This window comes from Chironomus tepperi, unplaced genomic scaffold (genome assembly GCF_022539635.2).
Source record: "Chironomus tepperi strain 1889 unplaced genomic scaffold, CSIRO-AGI_Ctep_v1 contig_445, whole genome shotgun sequence".
Lineage (NCBI taxonomy): Eukaryota > Metazoa > Arthropoda > Insecta > Diptera > Chironomidae > Chironomus > Chironomus tepperi.
Genome location: NW_027226567.1, coordinates 588,929 through 611,187, shown reverse-complemented (window position 1 = coordinate 611,187; position 22,259 = coordinate 588,929). Strand labels below are relative to the sequence as shown.

Here is a 22,259-nt window from a genome sequence, read left to right as displayed (position 1 = left end):
TCCCATTGGTGTCGCCTGAAACTGTTTCTTCCTCTGGCTTCCACTTGTCAATTTCCAATACCAATCACAACACTATCTCTACCAACAGCTTCCTTTTAAGTGTTCTTTGGTCGTCCACGAACTCTTTACCATCGATACAATATCAGCATCCCAAAAGATTTTTAAATGACAAGAAATCACGCGATTGATCAAAGTATTCGTTGAAAAAAGCTGTCGATAGATTAAGTATCACATTTGGTATTGATAATTGGCAAGCGGTAGTCAGTGAAAGAGCCACCTTCAGTTACCGTGGATCGCTCTTGATCGGTATGGCCAGCAAAGTAAGTAAGCATTCCCAAAGAGCTGCACTCTAATGTACCACAACACACAGGTTGCCCACCACTGAAACAATCATTTAGCTATTAGATGTATGGTCTTTTGACATAAATGTTCATAAACTGGCAGCATGAGTAATATTAAGCCATATGAGCATTGGTGAAGTTAAATAAAAGTGAAAGTCATAATAATCAAAACATACCGGCTTTGCAAAAGACACGTTTTTATTTATTTATATTTTTTCATAAAAAATTCAATTTGAAGAACTAAGATAATAATAAATATTGTTGATTTTGGTTCGCAACATGAAGGCATTCATGCATAAATCTATCGATGATTATTATTCATATTTAATTTTAATAGAGTTTGCAATCTAACTGTTCTTTCTTCTGTTTTCATTCAATTTTCTTTTTATTAATCATCGGGTAAAAATCATAATTCTCTATGGCTGTATTTCCTTTTCTTTTTCTTTTCTTTTCACTCATTCATTCGTTCTCTATATGCTGTTTTACATGCCAATGTTATAGTACAAAATAATAATAATAAAAATTATCCATTATATATTGAAATTATGAAAATGTAAATACTATTGTTGGATAAGATTGAGACTTTTGAGTGGAGAATGAATAATAAGAATGGAGATTGTGGTGTAGGGGATCTTATGGTTTGGTTTTGGCATCAACAAAGCTATTATACTTGTCAACGGAACTTGAAGTCAACTTCAATTTCCAAACTTTTACAAACAAAATTCGATTCGACTTCGAGTTCTGCTTGTCACCTGAGGTACACAGCTCACCTCGATTATACGTATCCAGTTTCGTCACAAGCTTCAAGTTCAAATCTATCACATCGACAGATAATTTATAGTCCAATCTCGAGTGAACAGGTTTTTAATTTACTTGATTTAAGTCTAGTTGTAGCAACATCCATTCGCAATACAATTGAATTAATCGTCCTTAAAGTTAGTTACACAATTTAGTCAAACAAAAACCTGTCTAAACAGGAATGTGAACAAGACTAGACATTAATTATCAGATTGTACTAATCCAAATTGTAAACAAGAAACCTGTAACTAGGTATCGGTGCGAAAAGAGCCTTAGATATGCATGGACACTAGTAATCCCGAATAGCAAAAATCAGTTAATCGGTCGAAAATCTGATCACAAGTTGACGTGACTCTAACTTGATGTCAGAGATGCCAAAGATGCCAGAGTCTGTCCGATCTTGTCTTTTGGATCGATTAGCCAACTTGAGCTATTCGACATTATCTTTGTGCCTGCGTCCCAAACAAATTTGTCTCTGAATCTAAGGAAGTCGTATCTAAATCTGTCACAAATATCAATTTGTTAGAGTATGATTTTGCATAGTCATCATCTCATAGTCATATTACATCTTATCTCCAAAATTATTGCTCCAAAATCGCCCTTCATCATCATTATCACAAAAACCTTAATATCCCTTAAAATGCGACTCAAAAACCTTTTTGAATACCTGTCGGATTCGAGACTTACAAATAAAATAATAATCCCCAAACAAAAGAAGAAAGACGGGAGAGAAACTCGACAGTCAAAGTATTAATTTTAAACAACAATGTTGCAATTGCATTTAAAGCAGAAATGATAAACGTTCGAATGAATGGTACAAGATACTTGCATTACAAATGAGATATGAAGGGAATAAAAACAAAGACTCTGAAATTGATTTTTGTCCGCAGCCACATTGTCTCGTTTGGTTATACGCCGATTGTTATTGAATGCAACGTTGTTCATGATATTTGTGTTAATTCCATATTTTCAAGGCTTTCTTATTACCCGTGAGATTAATTTGCCATCAATGTTGTTTTCGGTGCTTAAGAAAATTTCGTGGCTCTCGTTTCTCCCAAAATTGAACCTAAATTGCATAATAATATGAAATTACTAATCATTAGTAGTTAACTATGAAACGTAATCACTTCCAACCTGTGCCACGAGAAAGAAATTTTTCTTTCCTTCCACATAAAGTAAAAACTGAAGCATAAAAAGCTGTGCACAGTCGGATAACATTTCACCAATTTAACATTTCATGTGCACATAAAAAATAAAAATTGATATTTTTCGTTCCAGAGATGGATAGATAGAGAGACTTTTGTGGCTCTCTAATTATCCATGAATAATTTTTTTATTTTTTCGAGAGAAATTTTCATATTTACATGACTGATTATTCAGCGACAATAGCTGTCTCGGTTTATAATTTTTATTTCTTATATCTCTGCATACATATTTTTGTGGCATAAATTACAATAAACTTAAATCAATTTTTTATCGCTATATAGCGCATTAAGAGATATGCTTTTTGGGATTTGTTCTCTTGTTACGTCCAAATTTTTGGAAGGTGGCAAGCTTAAAGCATAAGTAAATATGAGGATCAAAGTGATTGTTCAACGAATGAGACTTCTATACTCATTAGAACAACAATACAAAAGAGAATCAGGAACCACTCCTTTGATTCCTCCTGCAAAGGAAGGCTATGAGCGTTAACACTACATATGATTCGAAAAAGGACAAGAAAAAGTTTCACCTACCGAGTCTAGAACCCAAGATCGCAAGGTCGGTATTGCAATAATCATGTACCAAAGTACATCATTCGGCCACCGAGCCACCTTGACTTATCTCCCAGCATTTCGTTAAGGTCACATAGTATAACTTCTAATCCTGCATTTCGAGTAGGATTCATACTTGATCCCTCAGCACTGAACGATTGACGATCGCAAGATCTTATCACTGAGCTCTTGGAAGTTTACCGATTATTTAGCCAAATGTCCTATAAAAGTTACAAACTTTTCGGTTTAAATTGCACTCCAATGAATTGTTGCCTGGGATTGCTATTCAAAACGTCATTTACGTACAACTCCACATGCATGGATTAATATTAATTTTGCGGAAAGCCTATTTTCATGTCGATTTATGATGTGTATTTAAATTTTAAATTTTTATGATTTTTATTATATTTTCCCTCTCGTTTTCGTTAACTTTCCACATGATTAGTTGAATGAAAAATTTTCGTACAATAAACCTACAAAAAAGTGACAGTTTTACAAGAAAGTCATTAGAAAGACATATAATGATAATAATAATTTCAATAAAAAGTCATAAAGATGAGTGAGGAAAAAAAGTTTTTTCGGTCGATAAAAATTAATCAAGTTTCTTAATAGAAATTTTGTGTTTTTAAAACAATAATCATAAAATATAATATGTTAAATAATAAAATTAATCAAAATAAAACACATAACTAATGGTGGAATAATTTAGAGGCAGTGAAAGGAAAAATGAAATTTGATCGAGAATTTGACTCAGTTTTTTATTTTAATTTATTCCTTTGCGGTTTAAACTAATTTATATCCATTGTCTAATACACAGCTGAATTGTAATTTAATTTTAGACTCGTTATTTATGGTGATTGAAATTTGCAACAAATCCGATCGACACAAATTTTTTGTGGCAGCCACGAAGCGGCCACATGGTATCCAAGTGAAAATTCTTATGGCACACAACATGACACACAATATGGAACATAACACACCACATTGTCTGCATAATAATTGTCACACAACACATACCATGTTGTGCGCCATACAAAATTGTCACACAACACAAACAATGTTGTGCGCCATACAAAATCGTCACACAACACTCGCCATGTTGTGTGCCACTTTGACGTCATATGGCAGCCACTTGACTGTCATGAATAATTTATGCAGACCGGGAAAATTTGGCTATTTTTTACGAATTTCATTAATTAGGCCAGAAAAAAATTATACATTTGATTCGGACACTTTCTACATGTGTGACATAATGGTCTATAAAATGCTGGCAATTTGATTTATGCTGATTTTTTATGGATTTTTAAGCATTTTTTTTATTACGCTGTTTTTTGCAGCTGGAACGAAATTCTGAAAGAAATTTTACATTTAATGAGAAAATCTTATTCTTTTCTCAAGCACACTAGCTTTTATGTCCAATAAACAATTATTTTTTTTTCTAACAAGGAAGCATATGAATGATTCCATAAAATCCTGTAGCGCAAATGTTTGATTCAAACAACAAAGTTGTAATGTCACTTAATGCCTATTACGGACATAGACTTCAACTGTCTTCCGTAACTTTTTTATAATGTCTTAGACTGACCATAAAGAGTCGCCAATTTTGTTACATAAGTAAATAAAAATAAAGCGTAATTAAATATCAAGATGTGACCAAAAAAAGTGAATAGTCTGCAATGTCATGCTTTGATGGACAACATTAGTGAATGGTCACTTGGATAGTATCTATTTAGCTGCATATTTAATGAAATTTAGATCGGAAATTTGATCAGGAATTGAAGTCAATCCTCGATTTGAATGTACACATGCACATTCACAATTCATCGGTCAATATAAGATCCCAACCAGACAATTATATATTGTCAGGTGACTCCCGAGAAGCACAGTGCATTGAATCACATTATTTGTTGTGAAACTTGATCAAATCAGAATGCGCAGTGTTGTCAGAGTAACTTTGTGTCTTGGCGTTAATACGGCAACGTAGCAAACACATTGTGCTACTTGGGGGGACTGTCACTCCGTTCTAAGTTTGCAACCGTCTCGTCGCTGTTGTGGCAACATTTCAATGTGTACAAATCGGATAACTAGCCCGAACAACTGAACAGTACCCCAATAAACACGTTGTTTCCTTTAGTTTAACATCTGACAAATTGATTTTCCCGCAATAATTTTCCCAATTTCTTACTTCGTTAATCAAACCACAATAATTTCCACACTTATTCCTATAAAACACTCATCTTCAAAAAAAATTAATTTTCATAAACGCTTAAAAACCACATTTAACAGAGCTTCACACTCATCAGCACTTATAGCGCTACCTGACTTCTCTCCCTAATTATCAAAAGAAAATACTCGATCTAAGCAGAAATAATCATTTAATTTCATTTTCATAATAATTTCATGATCATTAAGAATCCTCTCCTATTGACTACACAATTTTTCCTGCAATTTATAATTTTTGATGCTAATCAGCTTTCCGTAATGACTTGAAAAAGAATGAAAAATTAATTTAAATAATCTTAAATTGGAAAGAATCATTTTATTTAAAAAAAATAGAAACGAGCATAAAGCAATTTCATTATTCAGTTTACTTAATATGACCGCACTGCGCTCGTGTACTGACTATACAATTGTTGGGTTTACTGACCATAACTGAAAAGATTCATTCTTTTTTTGTTGTTCTTGATCTTTCTCTTTTATATATATCTTTTTTTTTATTATGTTTGTGAACGCTCGTTGCTGGCGATATTTTTTTTTTTGTTGCTTCATGTTGTCTTCTTCCGCACAAATAAAACGGATTTTAATGAAGAATCGCTCTTTTTTTATTACATGTTGAAGAGTTGTGATGCCTTCGAAGAGTAAGAATGAGCAGCAAAGAGCATGTGTGAGAGAGAAGAAGGTTCTTTAAGTTTAAGTTAATTTAAATACAGTTATAATCGCACTCATAGTACCATGAGTTGTTGTGTACATATACACATATGTCAGTTGTAGCTTTCAGGCAGAATGCATGCAATATTCTCGTGTGGATCTTACGCTTTTTTTTTGGGGGAAAAATTATGACGGATAGAAAGTCAGCAGAGGAGAAAACAATAATAAAGAAGTCAAAACATGTAATTTACGTTCTTTTTTTATGCAGCATGTAAAGCTGGGTTGAAATTACATGTTATGACCGGACCAGAAATTGCATCATCTTGCCCACGAAAAAATTCTCTTTGGTATGAATAAATTAGAGCATGAAAATAAGCACGTGTCTGTATTTTTTTGTGGATTTTCACCATTCTTTCTAGAATGTCCGTCATTAATGCTACTTGTATTACTGTCCAAATAATAATCTATTCTTTCACTTCCGTCATGAAGCCAGTGAACCATAGACTTGCTATTATACATAATAGGCTTACTCTTCATCACTTCTGTGATTGACATTTTCATTCCTGTTATTTTTTGTTTCAACAGCACACAAAAAAAAAACAATGAAATTCGTTCCTTAATTCTATTTACGTTCTCACAAGACATTACATGGTAGAAGAAATAAGAAAATAAGAATCACTTCCATCAAATTTTGTAGTTTTTGAAATTGAAAAATCTTGTTTCTTTCTCATCTTTCTTCTGTTCGTGGGAATTTCCTTTAGTCTTTCCCTTTCTCTGAGATTTTTTTATATTTTCGGCGCAATTATTGCACATGCTACAGTAAATAAATTTCTCTACTATAATATTGTTATGTTGTTCTTATTATGCTTCTTCTTTGTAAGGTTAGCATCTATTTTGAGATGTGAGAAAATTGGGGGATCTTCTCAATTTGACTGGTTGGGTGTCAAGTTGTTGAACTCAAAACATGAGTTGGCACTGGATTCAAATGCTATCCATGGATACTCTACTGCAGTATCTTGATGTACTCTGATCTATCATATTCCATAACACGTAAAGTGGCATTTTTTGTAAGGTTTACCCAAGAACCATAGGCCTGGATCTTTCAGCTGAACCTTTTAGTTAATCAAAAGCTGCAACCTGAGTTTTTTATCTGCTAGTCTATAATTTTGTTCAAACCCTAGTTTTTGGAGTCGTGTCGATTCAACTTATAGCATATTTCATGTTAACTTCGGCATATCGGCCACCAAATGACTGTCAAGCAAATCCTGCTTGATTTTAGTTTAACTGTCCATTAAACTTCCGTTCAAATAACATTTTAATGAGAACCGATCGGACTTGAAGCTCCACTCTATTCTATTTACGGATATACTTTCATAGCGGTCTAGATCAATTGTGATCTATGGCTTCCTTTATATGACACTTTATGCAGACTTTATCGATGCTTGCTAATTACCAATACCAAATCCAGTACTATTTCTATTGAAAGCTTTCTTATTCTACTGCGTTCTTAGCTGACTTTGTTGCAAAAAGTCATCAAAACTATAAATTAGTTGGTTAGAACATGTTGGAATTCCAAGTCAAGTTGACTTTTCTATACAATGTATGAGTCGACTTTGGTTCTGGATAGAAAATAGTATAAAACGCACAGAAATTCAAAATCTGGACTTAATTTTACAGTTCAAAGCTAGCGTTAGAAGGATTTATCACTGATATTAGCCTAACCGGACGCTGATAATCATCAAGATACTTATCGTCTACAGAAATGATATATTAAGCATTAAAAGCTTTGAAAATAAATAACCCCTTTGATGTCTATCCATTAAAAATACATAAATTACCATAAAATGCGTTTCAGTCCATACCCTAAACCATAAAAGACATCCATTTTACCTTCCCTTTTTGACCAACTGACTGATCTCATTTAATTTCTATAAAGATTTCTTCGTAAACACAACAAAATTTTGATGGTATAGAGAGAATAAATGTGAGAAAAAGAATTAAAAGAATAAGAAGAAAGCCAGCAACATGAATAAAAAATCATAAGGAAGCAATAAATTTTTTGGCTTCAAAAAAAAGGGCTTCTATATAAATACACATAATGGCACAAAAGCAAAAAAAAACTGCATTGTTTGGTCAAGTTAAGAAGAGCGGCATGAGAACTTCTCAGAAAATTATTCTATTTCTTATTTGATTGTTGATCGTTAAAGTCATTCGGACATAAAATAATTACCAAGCCATAATGAGTCAAGACAATTGAAATAATTTTTTGAGAATGTCATTATGTGGTTATTGACAATATTTATCGTAATTACAGTTAATTGATTAGCGAAAATTGCATTAATTAAGTCGCAGCAGGAACATTGAACGGTCGTCATCATCGTCACGTCGATCCGAAACACAGTAGGAAGACGAAAAAAATGGAAAGAAAGTTGCAAAAAAAAAAGTATCGATTTGAACTTCCATTAACATCTCTTGCACATTATTATTATTTCTTATGTTTTTGCGAGGTTCAATGTCTCGAGACAGCATGGCTGATCAATATAATTTTAATTCTTCCATGTGCACCATTTCAATGGCATAGTGTGAGATTTAATCGACATTATTATCGACATATAGTATTAGAGCAGCCAACAGCAGCAGTAAGAGGCATATTAGGTTCGAAAGTGAAAGCATAAGTGAGGCACAATCAGCCGCATGCGGCTTTTTGACTATGCTATGTTATGTCTATTTGGCGTACATATGAGCACATATAAAAAAAAGTGATTTTAACAAAGTATTGTACATACATATATTGAATATACATTAGAAATGGCTTATTTTCATCGTAATCGAATGTTTTTATGTTACTTGAAATGAAAATAACAATTTTTTAACCATCAATTTCAAATGATTATTAAATAAAAATTGAATCATAACGAACTGCGCAATATTATTACTATAGGCGAGGTACATCGACTTTCTTTCTGTTTTTTGCTTGTCTTTTTCTTCCTATTTGGTGCCTCTCTTGCTAGGTGTGCAATTTACTAAAGCAATTTTATCGAACATGATGGAAATAGAAGAATTATGCAATGAAGATTGTGTCTACATATTGCGTCTTATCTTACTTTTCACCACCTCTTTCATGCTCTCTTCACATAATTTCGATCATACATTGTGAATCAAAAACACATCTAGGAAGACAATCTCATATATATGATGCAGAAACATCATGATGTTGCACTACTAGATTTAATAGAAAAGATACATCTAATAATTAACAACACAATCCGACTCGTTTAGCATTTACTTTGTTTTTTTGGATACATATCAGCTATAATAACTAGGTATCTTAACAAATTTATCTCCCATTTAGCAATTCTTTTCCCATTCTTTTACATCATCTTCACCAATTCTCTTCCTTTTTTTGTGCCTTATTTCCATGAAAATGCAGGTAGATAGGCTATTATTTAACAGAAAGGTGATACAGTTTTTTGAAAATCACTTTGCTACTTTACTTCTGGGCCATAATTAAATACATGTTAAGATACACAAAATGACTCAGACAAAATATTTAGGCGCAACCTTAAAAGAGATCAAGTTGCAGTTCTAGAAAATTTACATTTCTGATGAATTTTGATCAGATACGTAAACAATAATTGGCTGGGATGACTTTGTGGTTTTTGTTTTGGCTGAGAGAATTGCAGACAACAAAACAGAGACGATAACAAGATGTGATAATTGTCAGAAATATTTTGAGTAGTCTTAAGTTGCTAAGTAGATGTCATAAAGTATTTTTAGACTGTCTGAACTACAAAATAAATAATAACTTACTTACTTTGCTCGTCGTACAGATCAATTGTGGTCCATTGCCTCTTATAGATGTCGCCTTAAGCTGGTTCTAATTCCACTTGCCATTAAAATAATAAATTAAACTAAATTTTACTTTTTTCACTCACAAAAATAAGAAACTAAAAGGATAAGTTCAGTTCAAAGCATGTTCAAATTAGAATTCAAATTGATAAAACCGTTAAAATTTAAATTGCAAAAAGACGTTAAAATAAAAGTTGCTACAATTCACTCGAGTTACAAGCCAGTTACAAAGTTCTCTTTATAAACTGCATAACAATAAATATTTACGCACATGTGAGAATCCTGTTTTCCTCATACTACACATACGTAATAAAAACAAAATGTATTAATCATAAGAACGAGTTAAGAGAAAGAAAACCATGAAAGAACACACAGTTTATGTTCTTAGTCATCTTTTAGTCACTGGCAAAAGAGCAATAACACATTCACATTATAGTGTTAATAAGCAAGTAAATTATCATGATATTCTTTTCATTTTCTTTCTATTTCTCTTACAAATGTTCGATTATCATGCTCATATGTGCGCACACATATTTCTTCCTTCTATTCATATTCAATAGCATTAACGTCGTCTTTATTTGCATAAATAATTCGCACATTTTGAAATTTATTTTTCTCACTATCGTGCTGCTTTTGCTGTTCTTTTTTGCTGAAGGATTGTATGATACCATTCTTATTATTATTGTTAGTTCTCTTATGTTACATACATTAAGACGCCAAAGTGAAGTTCATAGTGATAATTTTATAAAGTATCATATTATGCTCTCCGTTTTCATCTCACTTTACAATTCTGCATGCATAAAATGTAATGCTGTCTATTTGATATTAAAATTATACTGAACTTGAATATTCTAAGATAAACAAGCACATAAATTAATGCAAAATGATGAGACATACATTTTGTGCGAATAAATGTGAGATCATTTAATAAGAAATAAATTAAGTTCTATACTTGGTAGAATGAAATGAGCGGATCAGAGTTCACTTTGAATGTTTTTTAGAGGTTATGTTGATTTATTACAAAATTTATTTGTGTATTAAAATATCTAAAGTTCTGGTTGACTAATTTCGTTCTGGATGTTTTTGTGCTATGTTCTACCAACGTTGGAACTGCAATTTATATTACATTAATGGATAATTGAAGTTAAATTAGCGAAAAATCATTTGAAGTGAGTCATTTTGTTTACATTTTGAAATTCAAATTTCAAAAATTCGTTAAATTATCAATCATAATAAACAACAAATGCGCTCTCATCATTCAAGTTCAATGACTCAAAACGCAATTATTTGTCTTCTTTCCATCATTCTCGAAAATAATGTCATATAAATTTAGATGACTGTATTTATGTATTTTCAAATGTCTGTAATTCTTTTGTTCTTTTACATTTACGATCATGTTCGTTGCATTCTATTGTGCCTTCTCTAAGTGTAGCGTACACTCGCATCAATTGTAGAATATTAAATAAGAAGTGAGATTTAAGACTTGTTTTTATATATAAAGGCAAATTACTGGGAATTAAACGGGTCTTCTAGTACGATTATTATTATTGTTATTTATTTAAAATCATTAACGTACAAATTCGCAAATGATGGTAAGAGTCAAGACATATTCTTATTAGAAATTCAGTTTCTCACATAATAAAAAATAAACTCTCAGATAATAAGCTTCAAGCGATGAAGTCATTTTTATTGTTTGCACGAAAGATGGTAGGAAGAAATCTTAAGGTGACTTTAGGGGGATTGTTCTTTAGTGACGTCTAATTAATGAAGGTGGATCTCTTGAGCAGTGGTAGGCAGGATGTGTGTCGCGGCATATTAGTGTTCCTCCAAATGTCATTAGCCGTAAGCCGTATGTGGTTTTGGTCGAAGCTTTTCACCAAGGTTACCCACTACTGCTCTAGAGCTATACAGTTCCATAAATAAAAGTATTTTGAAACAAGAGTTGCTTGCACCTGTCACAGGCAAAAACCGTACAATTTCTTGATAATTTGTATGGTTTTCTAAAAGAAAACAATACACATTATGAAGAAATTGTACGGTTTTTGTCTGTGACAGATGCCAGTCTTGCAACTCTGTTTAAAACAAACTCTAGCAGGCAATGAACATGATCTCAAGAACGGAGTGAACTAAGACCAACGCTCACCTAGCATATTTTTGGTAAACAAGCTCTAAAAAGCATGCTCTCTGAGTGTTGTGGAGACAAAGTTCAAAGTTCCAATTTTCATATGACCTCACTTGCTAATGACTCCCTACTAAAGTAGAAAAGAGTATTCTGCAAAATGAATCTTTTGCGTAGCGTAATGACGATCGTCTATTGTCATGAGAAAATGTATATTTGATGAATCAGAATCAGAAGAAAGTCTCGTCCATACATGCTTTAGTAATTAACTTTTCAATATTTTTTTCTTAGCATCTTACTTGCTTGATGCTCTAACGGTTAATTTGCCAAAGGTTTTTTGTTAACATTACTTCCATTATTCTCTTTTTGCAGAAAATTCAATAAGATTAAGTAAACGTTCATCAACAGAAGCGAATAAATCATCAACATCAACTCCACCTGCAAAGGTAAGTTCATAAAGGATGAATAAGTCAGCATTATAATAGATATAGAAAGAAATGAGTAATTTAAGTGCTTTTTATGTCCATTCATCTCAATGTAATTCATTATAAGAAACTATCTCAATGACTTCTTTTAGTATTTGTGTGCTCTTATGCACCCCTTACAGACTGACTTCATCTATGATTCATTCAATCTTCCATTTCATTTGACAATTATTTATGACAATGTCTTGCTGTGCTTCTTGTGCGCGCTTATGAATAATGACAAATCACTCAATTTATTTTATTAAAAACTTTCACTTGATTGTTGTGTATTTTTATGCAAATGTTACTTAAACATGCCATTCATTTCATTCATGAATTGCCAAAAATAATCAGCACACACCAATAAACACACTTGAATGAAATTTCATTGATTTGCTGATCAATATTGCACGTGTTGAAAAGCAAGCAAGGAGAGTGTTGAATTTGTGGTAAAAGCTTTTGGATCATTAAGCTTTCATTTTTTTGTATGTTGTCTTGAGGGTCGTTCACTTATGATGTGGAGTTTACTATGAGGTCTGTGTCCTCTGTTTGGGCATTTTGGATTGTATGGAGAGTCGCATGACTTAAAATCCTCAAATAGGGTTTCACGAAGTCTACCGACTTCAAAGAATTTCTTCGAGATTTGTATATGACGACTTGACTACGGAATCTTGGTCTCGATCTCGAGCCACTCTTACCATCTTTGGTATCTGAGTATTGAACTCTTTTGAGTATCGAGCAAAACATGCGAAATCTCCCAGTATGAGATTAAGACTTCTGTGGTCAAGTAGTTAGGCAACAGATCAGGAATCTCTAGAGCTCTCTATGTGGATATGGATGTTTGATTCCCACCAGAAACCATGTTGTCTACCAAGATTCCCAAAATCTTCACGACATGTGGCGATATTACACCTAATAGGTGGAGTTTGCAGTCTATTGTCAGACTAAACCAACACAATGCTCATGTCATTACACCCTCCAATCCAAAATACATAGTTTTCTTCCACATCTTTAAGTATTTAACCTAAAAACATTCAAAAATTACATTAAATCCATCAAAACTTCATGTTTACAAATAAAAATCAACAAAAAAGTTGGTAAAAAGTTTTGCAAAAAAGAATGTTTACACAAAAAAGTTCCGTAATGTAAACAGAATCGATGATCATGAGACAGTCCATATGTCCATATATCCAGTGATTTTCACTCTGGTGACTAGAAAGACTCGTTTTGTTGTGTTAATAAATTGAATAAATATTTTTCGGAGTAGTTTGTGTTAATTTAACAGTAACTGATGTGAACAAAGGATAGGCTGCTGAACTATAAAGTAAATTACGAAACTTATTCATGACTGTTCATGCAGTAAATCTCATTAAATGAGAAATTCACCATACAACACACTAGTCACCATTCGTAACTAACACAAATAAGACGTGAAGCTTTTACAACTCACAAAAAAATAAGTAAATTTTTGTGATTCTTTTTGTTTTTAAAGTATTTTAGTTGATAAGGAATCAAGTTGTTGTTTGTTTTGTTATCATAAGTTTCTTAACATTATTTATCAAGCGCTCAATATGAAGTGCAGCATGAAAATATTGGTTTAGACCTTGAAACGTAAGTTGGAATTATAGAAAAAAAAACTTGTTACAAAAACAAAAAAAAAAGTTGAATGAATCATACCTGAAATATTATTCATTGGTATTTTATATTCTCTCAAGTCGAATCGATTATTCATTTTATTTCGAACAATTTAATTGACTAAAGGTATTTTATTTTATATTTCTGTATTTTTTTTCTTCTCTTTTTCTTTTCCGGGATACAAAAATAGCAGGACGAAAGCCTCAAAGGAACTTTTTTGCCTGAAATCATCTGCTAAAATTTAGTTCGATCAATAATCCACGATTTTTTTTCATATTCAGTACATAGAAAAAAAAACAGTTTTTAAATTAGAAAGCGATTTATTTGTTTAATCATAAGATTGTCGATGAATTCTCACCTTAGCTATATTATATAGGCAGAAAAAAAAAACTCATTTGATTTTAAAGTTTTTTTAAAGAAAAAATTTATTATATTTAACGCAAAAAAGTCACTTATCAGAAGAGCTTCATATAAAAAAAATTCCCATTTATATCTGTTATCAGGTAAATTATATTGCTTATGTTATTAATCATCATTTTTGTATTTGCTTACTTGGTGCTTTGCTTTAATTAACTTAATTTCTGTTATCAAATTAAAAGTGACGAGTTGACGAGTTAAGGCCAATTATTAAAAGGTGTCGTAGGAATATAATTGGCCATGACACTATTTATATTGTGCAGTGGTGGGCAACCTGTGTGTCGCGGTACTACTAGTGTGTCGTTGGAACAATAAGTAGCCATGACACTATGCAACATGTGTGTCGCGACACTCTAGTGTGCCATAAACCGTATAACGTGTGGTTTTAGTCGAGGTCAGAGCTCGAAGTCGACTCAGGATTTGTATGGAAAAGTCGACTGAAATCGACTCAACTCCATGTACCATCCGAGTCCACATCGAGCTCTGATCGAGGCTAATCACCAAAGGTGTGCCGCGACACATTAAACGTTGCCCACCACTTACTTACAGTCAAACTAAATATCACTCAAGTAATAGCTGGAAATGAAAGCTTAATTCATTAAAACCCGTAGCTGCACATGAATTTAATAGTTTTCAATTAACATCTAATACAGCTTTCAAAATAAGAAGCAAGAAAATAAAAATCTTTTACTAACAAATTCTCTTTTTTTTAGACATATTAATCTTTCAACAATCCCCAATAAAAATGCCAATTTATATCCAATCGACAGTACAATTGGATGCCAACTGACATTTTTAATACTAGACATCATGATGATCTCATTCAATTAATATTTCAATTATTTTCTCTCTCTTATTTTTAGATGGCACATGTTGTACCTAGACGAGATCCATGCATTAAATGCAATAATCCAGTATTTTTGGCTGAGCGACTTGTAATTGAAGATCATTTATATCATCGTACATGCTTTAGATGTGCACGATGTGATTCTGTACTTACGCTTGGCAATTTTTATCAAACGGAAAAAGATAATGAATTTTGTTGTGAGACATGTCCGGATGAAGAATTAAAGTCTAAACGTTCAGCCAAGGACGTTGAATCAAATCGTCTATCAATTGCACAGCGCATTGCTCTTTTTGAAAAGTCAGAATCATCAAGTGTATTAAAAAAGTCATTAAGCGATGAGGAAAAGTCTAAAAGTCTTAGTCGACAATTGCCACCGTCAACAAATTCTCAAGCTCTCAATTCATTCCTTACATCTCAAATTAAATCACAAGAAACGAATGTTGAAACAGATGACGATGATGAAAAGACAAATGAGTCATTGTCATCTGATTCCGAGAGCGATGATGAGGATAAACATAAAAATAAAACATCTAAAGGAACTAATTTGATAAGTGAACGAAAATTAGATGATAATAGTGTCCATAATAAATCAATAAGTAGTGACAACAATGTCAATTCTACCAAAGAACCTACGGAACATGATAATGATATCAAAAGTAATGCACAGACAACTAATGCACAACAGCAAATTGAATCTCAATTAATAAAAGACACTTCATCCGATGGTGATGTAAATTTAGACACAATTAATGTAGAAGATGATATCGATTTAGAATTCGAGAAATTGGCCGAAGAGGCAATGATTAATCCAGTTACTATAACAACATCACGTATTATTAACAATAATGATGAACTAACCGCTTTAGCGCCACAAGATAAGCCACAAATTGCAGTAATAATAAATAGTGATGAAAATACAGTAAAAGTTCCAGACGAACAAATAATTAACGAACCAGACAAGGAAGAAAGTCTTGTTGTAAATGAAATAAAGGCAGAAGATGATAAGTTAAAAGAAAAAGTTGAGGAAGTACTTAATGATATTGAACCAGAACCAGTAGTTGATAATGTAAAAGTCGAGGAAGAAGAAGTAAAAGTCAATATAGAATCAATAACAACAGTCGAGACAGAAACAGTAAAAGAACAGTCAGATCCAGTTATATATCAATCAGAACCAGTAGAAACAGAATCAGTAATAACAAATACAGAATCAGTAATAAAAGATTCAGAATCAGTAATAACAGATTCAGAATCAACAATAACAAAGCCAGAACCAGTAATAACAGAATCAGAACCAAAAACCACCGAACCACAACTCCACAGTACATCCCATCAGTATCCCGTAGATTTAAATCCATTTGGTGATGACGAGGAAGAAGTAGAAGAAAAAGTAAACAAACCCGATCCGAAAAGACCAAGTCTTAATCCATTCGGTAGTTGCTCTGAAGATGAGGAAGAGGAGAAACAATCAAAATCCTTCGGTACACTTCAGAAGCCACCGCGTCCACCGCCGCCAAGAACATCAATGACACTGAAATCCGTGTCAACAAATCCATTTGGTTCCGATGACGAAGATGATGATGAATCAGTGACACATAAAAATTCTATAGGAAATAAAACGCCAGTTCCAACACCACGAAAGCAATTGTGAGTAATTTTTATATTTTTAATACAATTAATGCTCAAATTTCTCAATTTTTTCCTTTATGTCTTCATTCAAAAACTCGAATCTTTACATTTTTGTATTTCCAACAATTGTTCCCGCATAGCTAATATGACATACAATACTACAAAGACCAATTAATACATAGTTTTGCCAATAATGGTGCTTCCCGCACTTGCTAATTATGTCACACAATCGCTAATCGTAGTATGCATGTTGATGAAATACTTTTCTTCCATTATATATTCCATCATTGGTTTCAATTCATTTTCTATTATTCTGAATTTATTTAAAAGTTATTAGCAACTTTCAAGGAACTTAAAGACATAAACAGCCTTTGTGGACGCTTTGTCTTCAGGGTCACCATGTCTCTTTGTGTCGACATTTTACATTTCTGTCCTAAATAACTTTCAATGTAAACACTCCTATATCTTGTTTTGCGAAATTCAACAGGCACTCCTTAATACATATTAAATTAAAGCTTGCGATTTTCAATTTTTATGTCAATAGGGTCAAGATAATTAATTTTACAAATGAATCAATTAGTTAAGTGCAGTGGTGGGCAACCTGTGTGCCACGGGACAGCAGTGTAATGGTCGAAAATGTCTTGAAATGCGGTAGAGGTACAAGCCTACCACCAAAATGTGCCGGGAAAAATAAAAGGTTGTCCACCTCTGGTAGGCAACCTTTTATGTGCCACAACACATCTTAGTGGTAAGACACAAACAAAACCACACACGACATTCCATTCATTGACGACATTTAGTGTCACACCACACAGGTCCACAACTGAACCACTTAAAGACGCAAAAAAAGCGTCTCTCAATCCACGCCATCACTCTTCAGTTTTTTAACTTCCTCTCTTCAATTAGTTTTTGAAATGAAAAGAAAACCGTTCGTTGAATGCCATGATGGGAACACTTTTGTTGTTTGGAAAATGAAAAGAAGAGAGACAAAATGTAAAAAAAAAATATAAAATTTGTATTCTACTTTAACCACCAATTACTCATTTGTCGTTAAGCTTTTATTGGATAAAGAACTAATGCTCAAACATAAATATTCCAGACATTCAATAACACCTGAACCGATGCCAAGAATTAATCACAATTCACCTGGACATAGTTTTAAAGGATCAACATCATCATTAGCATCGTCATCTGATGGAACAATGTCAAGAAGGAAGAAGAAGAAAGCACCTGCTCCACCAGTACCTAAAGCATGGATGGAATATAAAATGCAAAATGGTTCGTCGGCATCGGAAGAAGACAAGACAAAGGTAGGCAATTAATTTTAGCAAAATTTTGACTTTTTACTAATGAATTCCTTTATAGACGACTTTAGTGACACCGAAAAAGAAGCGTCCAGCACCCACACCTCCAAACTGCACACCCATAAAACCTTCAGTAATTGTGTCATCAGAATCAACCTTATACATAACAGCAAGTGAAGCACCTACAGAAGAAAATAATTCATCAGATATAATTGGAAATAACGATAGTGTAATAAGCTATGACACTGAATTAGACTCAATTAACACCACTCTTAATGATACTTTAGATCAATCAAATCATATTGATGGCGATCAACGTCGTTTAATTCCACTAGAAGAATCACTTGCTGAAGATAGTTCTATTAGTCAATGTAATAGCCATATTGAAACTCAAGAAGTGACATATCGTAGAAAAATTGTACCACTTTCGCCAACATCGCCGGATGAATGTGAAAATTTGGAGCAAATGAAAGATCATAAAGAAGCTGAAAATCGACACCGGCAAAGTCAGAGTTCCCTTAAAGCAGAATCTATCGATTCATTGCCATACATAAATAAGTCATCACATGGCAAATGGAAAAGACGAAAAGGTCCAGCACCGTCATTGCCTGGATTTGCCATACCACAAAGACGTGTCTTACAGATGTTGCCATTACAAGAAATTCGCCATGAATTGGAAGTAATTGAAGTGCAACAGCAGGGACTTGAGAAACAAGGGGTCATGCTTGAGAAAATGATTCGTGAGAGGTGTGAGGGTGTCGGTGACAATAGAACAACAGAAGAACTACTGGAATCACTTCCAAGTGGAAATGCCAAAAATCCAAAGGAAGTTGAAGAGCTTATACTTCAATTATTTGAATTAGTTAATGAAAAGAATGAATTATTCAGACGGCAAGCAGAGTTAATGTATTTAAGAAGAGGTATGATTTGTGGATTTATAAAGAATTATTCCATAAAGCTAATTGCTTTCCATTTCACAGCACATCGTCTCGAAGAAGAGCAAGCAGATGTTGAATATGAAATTCGCACATTAATGGCACAGCCAGAGCAAAACAAAACAGATTCCGATAAGACAAAAGAAGAAGCTCTTATAGCCAGATTAGTTGATATTGTACAGTTGAGAAATGAAGTCGTTGACTGTCTTGAAATGGATAGATTAAGAGAAGCAGAAGAAGATTTAGTGAGTATTAAGGATTAGTTTGAATTTTAGATTTTGGGAGGGATTGTAAGCAGAACTTGAAACTGAATCGACTCTACACTAATATCGACTATACCTAACTTAAGATCCGAGTCAGCTTCAAGCTCGGGTTTTTATCTTTGATGGGAATCAAACCCATGTTATTGAATTTGGTCAGAGATGCTTGCTACTCAATAACTTAGATTGTCATTGATTTCTACTGGTCACACCTTACTAACGTTAAGATTTCCTGCTAACTCGGACATACAGCAAGCTTTAATTTTTCAATATAAAATGCTAATAAATTCCAATTTCTTCAACAGAGCATTAAGCAACGAATGGAAAGCCATACAGCAAAACTTGATCAGGAATACTTAAATCAAACTCCAACGAAATTATCGAAAAAGGAGAAGAAAAAACTGAAGGAAGCTAAGAAAATGAAGAACAAAAAGCTAAACGATGCCGATAAAGTAAGTTCCACTGAATTTCCCTAACATCCACAGCACTAACTGAACATTTTCTCTCTAAATCAGGACTTGGACACCAGTGAAATAAAGCCAGAAACAACAGAAAAGAAGAAAAAGAAGAAGAAATTTTTATTTTAAGCTACAGTCTGAAATATCATCAAGTTACTTATGCCAATTAGCATTAAAAGCTTCAAATTGCTTTTAAAAATACATTGTTCATAGCAATAACAAAGTTGATTTGTTTTCGGGATTGATCCTCACAGTTTTTTAGACAGACTTAGTAAAATGCCTTAGTGATGTTATTAAAAATAACTGACTACAATACAGACTACGCAAATCATTAAATAATTTTTGGCAATATTTGTGATAAGAGGCCGTTCACTTAATACGTTTTGGGGTTAGGTCTGATGTAAACAATGGAAATTCTCAGAAATCCATTGTTTTAATTTTGAAAAAAGTTCGTTATTTTGTAATTTTTGAAAAAAGTTCGTTATTCTGTAAGTGAACGGTCCATAGAGAATTGATTGAAAAAGTATTTACGCGACATTAAATGCAGCAATAAGTTTTCAAATTAAAAAAAAAAAGTTAATTAAATCGCAATTAGTGGCTTAAAAAATCATTTTGAATGGAAAAAGTACCTTCCGTATTCCACGCGGAAGTTTAAAAAGACATTTTTATAGTTTATTATCATGCCCATATTTAAATTTTAATTATCATATTTTCTCTTATATTTAGCATCCAATAAGCAGTACATGAAAAATATTGAATGGCTAATGTGAGACACTTAATAGTTTAATTAATTAATATTTTTCACGTGCTATTTTTGTAAATTTTAATCATCAAAAAATCCTAATAAAGATATGCAAAAAAAGAAACAAAAGATTTTATTGAGTATTTACAGCATGTCATTAACCTTAACTTACAGTTGATTCCATCACTTAATTCTTTTATTAATATTAGGTATTGTAAATGCCAGCAGACCACCGGATATAGATAATGTAGCAGGTAATAACCAAGTATAAAAGCAATAATTTTTGATCATTAATCCAACAAAATTGGAACCAGTAAAACTTCCGATTCTACCAAACATTAATGAAATTGATACAGCCATTGCCCTTAATGTTGTTGGATATAATTCTACAGTTGATGCATTTACGATACTCATGTTGACATTTGCAATCAATAAAAGGAAGTAAAGGTAAATTGATACTCTTGGATATTCTATAAACATAATCAGTATGCTGGATATTCCACCAGCAAATAGAATTGTTGCAATAATGACAAGCTTTCCTGTTTTGTTAATAATTACTGAACTAATCAGCCACAATATGCTAAATAATGCTGTTAATATTGTGACATTAATAAAAGTGCTAGATTCCAATTTTGTAACACATGTATCTCCAGCAATGGAACTAATATTCACATTTTTATCATAACTCTCGAGAATATCACAGACTGTGCTTGTTTGTGATGGATTGTCATTAAGCCAAATGAACACTTTATTAAGTATCTCGGGAAAGAATGTGAAAAAGCCATTGCTTGCTAAGCATAGTCCAAATTGTAGATAACAAGCTGTTAATGTATTTTTAAGATGTGGATGCTGAAACAGTGGAACTGTCTGATACCAAACGAACTTAAAGAATCCTTTTGATCTATTGTCATTGCCTTCGGAAAATTCAGAATCCTTTTCTAGACACTTGACTTCATAATCCTCAATTGGCCTTCCTGTATTGAATTTGTATATTTTCTGAAGAATCTTCAATGTCCGGGATTCATCACCTCGAGCGTATGTATATTTTGGAGATTCAGGAATTAAAGTTATCAAGGCAATTGCTGATATAACACTCGGAACTCCACACATGAGAAGAAATAGTCTCCATGTTCCATAATTTATATCTAGGTATGGAATGTAAACATACCAGCTATCTTGATTTATAAAAACGAAAGCATTGAGAGGATTGATTAAGCAGAAAAGACCGTACAGAAATGATGCTGTGGAATGAATGTAAAGGAATTAAATACCAAATTTTTATGTCAAAATTGAAAATCTTACCGAAGAGCAGAACTCTACCTCGCCTTTTGACACAATGATACTCTCCCAAGAATGCATACGTAATACTTTGTGGCGCGCAAATACTGGCATATTTAATGAATTATCATCAAGTCCAATCAATTACAAAATTATACACTTACCAAAATCCACTTAAAAATCGGAAAATGAGTATAAACGTGAATGACTTTGCAAACGTTGAGATAACAGTGAAAATAAAAGAAAGGCATAAAGCAGGTGCAATGACTTTTTTTCGTCCCTTCGTGTCAGCCATAAAACCCCAAAAATGTGATGATAAAATTATTCCAATATAACTAATTGATCCTAATAATCCTTTTTGGGAATTTGAAAGATCCAGTTCGCATCCAGCTATAGGTAAAATCATGTTGATACAACTTGCTTCCAAGAATCCACATCCTAGCATCAGTCCAGATAAAACAATCAGAATATAATTGAATTTTCCAAATCCCGTCCGCGAAATTGCATCTTCAAATGAATATTCTGATGGCTGTATCATCCTGCAAAACCAACCGTAACGAATTT

At 32.7% G+C, this 22,259-nt stretch overlaps 2 protein-coding genes across 4 annotated transcripts in view; one reads left to right on the top strand and one right to left on the bottom strand.

Annotated features, from left to right (window-relative positions):
- The window catches only part of MICAL-like (protein), a 28,558-nt gene extending 8,012 nt beyond the window's left edge, over window positions 1–20,546 (top strand). The window contains exons 1-8 of one of the 3 annotated variants that reach the window (XM_070650027.1): window positions 13,618–13,804; window positions 14,022–14,331; window positions 15,109–16,736; window positions 17,818–18,028; window positions 18,084–18,942; window positions 19,003–19,202; window positions 19,523–19,669; window positions 19,733–20,546. In XM_070650027.1, the coding sequence (XP_070506128.1) occupies window positions 15,109–16,736; window positions 17,818–18,028; window positions 18,084–18,942; window positions 19,003–19,202; window positions 19,523–19,669; window positions 19,733–19,804 (3,117 nt within the window). In that variant the 5' untranslated portion in view covers window positions 13,618–13,804; window positions 14,022–14,331 and the 3' untranslated portion in view covers window positions 19,805–20,546. Of the gene's footprint in view, window positions 1–12,101; window positions 12,176–13,617; window positions 13,805–14,018; window positions 14,332–15,108; window positions 16,737–17,817; window positions 18,029–18,083; window positions 18,943–19,002; window positions 19,203–19,522; window positions 19,670–19,732 lie in introns of those variants that run through there. The other 2 variants (XM_070650026.1, XM_070650025.1) reach the window with 2 other exon arrangements.
- On the bottom strand, window positions 20,411–22,251 carry LOC139098475 (synaptic vesicle glycoprotein 2B-like). The gene is made up of 3 exons (XM_070650697.1): window positions 21,860–22,251; window positions 21,720–21,802; window positions 20,411–21,658 (listed from the first exon to the last, which is right to left on the bottom strand). Exons 1-3 carry the CDS (start codon window positions 22,231–22,233, stop codon window positions 20,601–20,603), a joined length of 1,515 nt encoding a protein of 504 aa, XP_070506798.1. The 5' UTR covers window positions 22,234–22,251; the 3' UTR covers window positions 20,411–20,600.
- Between the last annotated feature and the right edge of the window lie 8 nt (window positions 22,252–22,259).